The following is a 5,724-nucleotide window of genomic DNA, read 5'->3' as shown; positions in this document are numbered from 1 at the left end:
ATCGCGCTTTTGCACTCCAGCCTGGACAGCAGAGTGGGACTCCATCTCAAAAAAAAAAAAAAAAAAAAAAAAAAAAAAAACAAAAAAAAAAAAAAAAAAAAAAAAAAAAAAAAACACAGAGCTAAAATGATAAAACTCTTTGAAGAAAATACAGGAGAAAATCTTGATGATATTGGATTTGGCAGTGATTTCTTGGGTGTGATACTAAAAGCACAGACAGCAAATGAAAAAATATGTAAATTGGACTCTGTCAATATTTAAAACTTCTGTGTGTTAAAGGACATTATCCAGAGAGTGAAAAGACAATCCTCAGAATGGAAGAAAATATTCACAAATCATTTATCTGATAAGGGATTAATATCCTAGAATGAATTTTGAGATGACATTTTCACTTTAGGGGAAAAAATCCAGATTAGGGGTGGTGGCTCACTCCTGTAATCCCAACACTTGGGGAGGCCAACGTGGGAGGATCACTTGAGACCAGGAGTTTGAGACCAGCCTGGGCAACATAGAAAGCCCCTGTCTCTGCAGAAAGTTTAAAGAAAAGTAGCCAGGCATGGTGGCATGTGTCTGTAGTCTCAGCTACTTGAGGGGCTGAGGCAGAAGAATTGCTTGAGCCCAGGAGTTTGAGGCTGCAGTGAGCCATCACACTCTAGCCTGGGTGCCATAGCAAGACCCTGTCTCAAAAAAAAAAAAAAAAAAAATCCTTTTATTTCCTGTATCTCCTATAAGTAAAGCACATCTATACCAAACCCCAGTGAGCTACATAATGTGACAATAATTGTACCGAAATTGATTCTGTGTGTTCTGGCAGTAGTTGTGAGTGCTATAATTGCGCAGATGCCCTTCTTACTGATGCTCCCTCCTTTTCGCTTTAGGATTCTACCAGTACTGTTGCTGCTCTTCTCATAGACTTCAAAAGCTCATTGCTTCCTCACCTCCCAGTTCATTTCCATGGATCAAGCAGTTTTCTGATGATTGCCCTTTTCCCCAAATCGAAGATATACCAAGCATTTTACTCAGAGGTAACATCAGTCATTATTCAGCAAAACTACTACTACTTTTTTTCCCCCTAGCAATATAAATGGTAAGGCAGCGTCTTGGGGCTAACAGTGAAGTGATGAGAGGCAGAGTTACGAGGGCTGGCTGGTGTGCGGTGACTGCTTCTAATCCCTTCAGGTTCTGGAATGGTGCTGTTGGCAGGGAGAGGTGAGAGCCTAAAGAAACTGAACAAGAGGGTTTTTAGCCTTTAAGAAAAATCTACTTTGTCCTCTTTAAATCCTAATTAGGGTTATCTCTTATTTAGCTACTTTATTGAATTGTTGGGCACTACCTACTGAATTAGTGTTCTCTTTGCCACCCTATACTCTCCTTCCCCATGGGTCACAGTCCCTCTTGCGAATGGTACCACCTGGCAGGCTGCACATTATAGGTGCTCAGCACAGATTGCATAGATGAGGGAGTTTACAACAATGATACGACCCACTTAGAGACCAAGCAATAGCCAAAGCCAAACTGATGGCTAACCTCATGACTAGTGGGAATTCTTGGAAAGGTGTGGTTACAGCAGCTTGTGATGGGACAGTGTTCCTCCCTCAGATCAGATTCGCAGACCATAGAGGATGCAAGAGTTGACCTTGGCTGTAGAATAGCTTCTCAGCCCAGTCTGTGTCTCCCAGCTTTGCTGGACCTTTTTACCTCCTTGTGCTTATCCTTTCAATCTGGGAAAGTAAAGACAGCCCTTTAGATTCTCTTCAGCCATCCCTCTGCCTCTAGGCAGGAGTTACTTGAACCACTCCTGTCCGTATCCCTAGAGGAGAACATGCCTCTGCTGCGAGGACAGTGTTACCCGACCCCTTTCTCCATGCTTCCTGACCTCTCAAGGAGCAGAATCCCTGGGGGAGTAACCCAGAAAGACATTCTGGTTTTTAAAAGTACAACAAAATTGCTTCAGGCCTCTATTTTTGAAGCAAACTTGTTTGTTATAGTCATTTTCTCTGCAGTGACAGTCTAGATTTTCAACAACCATCAAATCCCCATGTGGGTTCCATATCCTGTTGTTGGGTTTAAAGTGTTCTTTGCTCAAATTCTGTTTTGTTTAGGTCTTCTCCCTCTGGCAACAGCAGGATAACTCAGGGCTCTCTTTAAAAGTGATCCAGGAAGATGGATTATCTGTGGAACAAAAGAGATTGTAAGTGGCTGCTTCAATATTTGTGCTTGCTTCCCTAGGCTTTGTGGGCGTGCTTTCTCTGCAAGATGCCTCGCATTATGTAACACAGGGGTCTTGGCTTCTGAAAGGGTCAACACAGACATTTCAATGCTGCCAACTTGCAGGTAGCCGGTGCCCTTGGGAGAATAGAAGGCAAGAGAGGGCCACGTGCAGTGCCTCACACTTGTTATCCCAACACTTTGGGAGGCTGAGGCAGAAGGATAAATTGAGCACAAGAGTTCGAGACCAGCCTGCCTGGGCAACATAGTGAGACCCCATCCCTACAAAAACTTAAAAATTAGCTGGGTATAGTGGCACATGCCTGTAGTTTCAGCTACTCAGGAGGCCGGGGTGGAAGGGTTACTTGAGACCAGGAGTTAAAAGTTGCAGTGAGCCATGACCGTGCCATTGCACTTCAGCCTGAGTGATGGATCAAGACCCTTTCTCAAAAAAAAAAAAAAAAGGTCCCCACTGCCAGGGGCCGGTGTATCTATGAGGGGCCTCCTCTCATAGCCCTGACCCGGGCCAGGCATGGTGTTGGGTGCTGAGCCAGTCTCACCTGTCTCCGGGAGCCCAGGGTCTTACTCTGTCACCCACGGTAGAGTGCAGTGGTGCGGTCCTGGCTCACTGCAGCCTCGACCTCCCAGGCTCGGGTGATCCTCCCACTTAGCGATTGGGACTACAGAGGTTGCAGAACTTGAAGCTAATTTACCTTGTACATGTAAAGTGCATTTTCCTGATCCAAACAAGCTTCACTGTTTTCAGCTAACAGTAACTCCAGATGAGGGTTACTACCAGGGTGGAAAATTTCAGTTTGAAGTGCCTGATGCGTACAACATGATGCCTCCCAAAATGAAATGCCTGACCAAGATCTGGCACCTCAACATCACAGAGATAGGGGAAATATGTCTGAGTTTACTGAGAGAACATTCAATTGACGGCACAGCTGGGCTCCCAAGAGAACGTTAAAGGATGTCGTTTGGGGATTAAACTCTTTGTTTACTGATCTTTTGAATTTTGATGATCCACTGAATATTGAAGCTGCAGAACATCATTTGCAGGACAAGGAGGGCTTCCAGAATAAAGTGGACAACTACATCAAGCATTATGCCAGATGATAAAAGGAGGTGATTGTAGGCCCATGGACTGTGTTACAGTTTGTCTCTAATGTGAAATAGCAAGAGGTAGCCCCGCCTCCCATCCTCACGCTCCCTCTCAGTCCCCTGCTTTGCCCCAGTCCTGTGACCATGTTGCCCTGAAGAAGACCATCTTCATGACTGCTCATTGGATATGGAGAATTCAACATAATACATCAAGGGCTTCTTTAAAAAAAAAAAAGAAAAAGGTCGGGCGCAGTGGTTCAAGCCTGTAATCGCAGGACTTTGGGAGGCCGAGGTGGTGGATCACCTGAGGTCGGGAGTTCAAGACCAGCCTGGCCAACAAGGTGATACCTCATCTCTTCTAAAAATACAAAAACTAGCCGGTCGTGGTGGTATGCACCTGTAATCTCAGCTGCTCGGGAGGCTGAGGCTGGAGAATCTCTGGAACCTGGGAGGCAGAGGTTGCAGTGAGCCAAGATTGTGCCACTGCATTCCAGCCTGGGTAACAGAGTGAGACTCTGTCTCAAAAAAAGAAAAAAAAGAAGAGAAGTGAAACCACCAAGAATCAGAAACTCATGGTATTATCAAGGGATTTCAGGCCAGCCTTTCTATGTGGATGTACCCATCATCATGCACTAACACCTCATTTTGTTTAAGTCTGAAATGGGTGTTTTGGAAGAGTTGACTCTGTCACTGGACTCTGGCTTGAAAACATCAGAACCAGTTTTGTAAAGTGTATGTGCTAAAGGAAGATGGACTTCTAATCTGTGAGCTTTTGTTATTCCAGGCACTCCAGTGCACAGAAGCTCTTCAGTGCCCTGAGCCAGCCTGCTGGGGAGAAACGGAGTTCCCTAAAGTTACTCTCAGCCAAACTCCCAGAGCTGGACTGGTAAGCTCTGGTTCTGTTTATAGATGTTTAATATTCTGGCTTTTGAAATGTCAGAAACCTCAATGTTGGTCCTTTTAGCTCCTTTTTCTTGTAATTTCTTAGAGATCACTGTAAAGTTTCGCAGAAACACACTGTACACAATTTTATTCTCTAGAGAGAATCTCTCCAAGGTTTATTTTTCAACAATTAAGTAAAAACTTTTTCATGTGAGTAGGCACCTTCAGGAAAGGCTAGGATGGTAACATAATAACATTGTCTTTGTGTTTTTAGGTTTCTCCAGCATTTCGCCATCAGCAGCATTAGCCAGGAGCCTGTGATGAGGACCCATCTTCCTGTCCTGCTGCAGCAAGCTGAAATCAACCCTACTCACAGAGTAGAAAATGACAAGGTAGAGGAGCTCACTAGATATGTTGGGAATTCACAGGAAGATAATCTTGAGAGCCTGCCCCTGGATCTTTTGTGTCAGTTAACAACAAGAACTCAGATGGAGTCCCTGTTACAGGACTCTCCACTTCCTTGGATCCTGAAATGTAATGATATACATACAACCTGCTGTGTACAATGTCTGTGTCAGGTGTCTACATTTACCCTGGCCAAGCCTCATGACAGTGACAAAACTCTGGCATCTTGCCGTGCCCTCCCCTGGCCTCTCGAGAACATTTAAACTCCTACTCAGTGCTTTCATGCTATCAGCTCTTCCTGATTGTGACAGGAACTTACCTGGCAGTGGTTGACACATTGTGCTTAATACAGGGAAGGGCACCCATGTTATTCAGGCCTTGCTGGAATCAGCAGAGTAAAGTGATACTTTATAAACACTATCTTCCCCAGAGTGGAGGTTTTTTTGTTTGTTTGTTTTGGTTTTTTGTTATTGTTGTTGCCCAGGGTGGAGTCTGTCTCTTATACACATCTAGATGTGTATAAGAGACAGATGTTATTCAGGCCTTGCTGGAATCAGCAGAGTAAAGTGATACTTTATAAACACTATCTTCCCCAGAGTGGAGGTTTTTTTGTTTGTTTGTTTTGGTTTTTTGTTATTGTTGTTGCCCAGGGTGGAGTGCACTGGCGTGATCTTGGCTCACTGCAGCCTCCGCCTCCTGGGCTCAAGTGATTCTCCTGCCTCAGACTCCTGAGTAGCTGGGATCACAGGCATGCATCACCACGCCTGGCTAATTTTTGTATTTTTGGTAGAGACAGGGTTTCACCATGTTGACCAGGCTGGTCTCAAACTCCTGACCTCAGGTAATCCGCCCACCCCAGCCTCCCAAGTGCTGGGATTACAGGTGTGAGCCACTGCGCCCGGCCCCCAGAGTGGATTTTCATCTACTCCTGCCTCACGCTTTCCTCCTCTTGACCCCCTCCCACCGTTCCTTCAGAACCATAAGTCTCTTTTTTTTTTTTTTGAGACAGAATCTCACTCTCACTCTGTTGGCCAGGCGGGAGTGCAGTGGCGTGATCTTGGCTCACTGCACCCTCCACCTCCTGGGTTCAAGGGATTCTCCTGCCTCAGCATCCCGAGTAGCCAG

The 5,724-nt window shown here is 45.3% G+C and overlaps 1 protein-coding gene and 1 pseudogene across 3 annotated transcripts in view; both read left to right on the top strand.

Annotated features, from left to right (window-relative positions):
- LOC105535703 (chromosome unknown open reading frame, human C20orf194) overlaps nucleotides 1-5,724 on the top strand; it is a 155,632-nt gene that overhangs the window by 95,210 nt on the left and 54,698 nt on the right. For all 3 annotated transcript variants that reach the window (XM_011974901.1, XM_011974913.1, XM_011974907.1), the window contains 4 exons: nucleotides 879-1,025; nucleotides 2,103-2,191; nucleotides 4,097-4,198; nucleotides 4,469-4,586. In XM_011974901.1, coding sequence (XP_011830291.1) covers nucleotides 879-1,025; nucleotides 2,103-2,191; nucleotides 4,097-4,198; nucleotides 4,469-4,586 — 456 coding nt within the window. The remainder of the gene's footprint in view (nucleotides 1-878; nucleotides 1,026-2,102; nucleotides 2,192-4,096; nucleotides 4,199-4,468; nucleotides 4,587-5,724) is intronic.
- Nucleotides 2,741-3,520, top strand: LOC105535695 (annotated as a pseudogene).

This window comes from Mandrillus leucophaeus, unplaced genomic scaffold, assembly GCF_000951045.1.
Source record: "Mandrillus leucophaeus isolate KB7577 unplaced genomic scaffold, Mleu.le_1.0 Scaffold101, whole genome shotgun sequence".
Taxonomy (NCBI): Eukaryota; Metazoa; Chordata; class Mammalia; order Primates; family Cercopithecidae; genus Mandrillus; species Mandrillus leucophaeus.
This window is presented reverse-complemented; position numbering and strand designations above follow the sequence as displayed.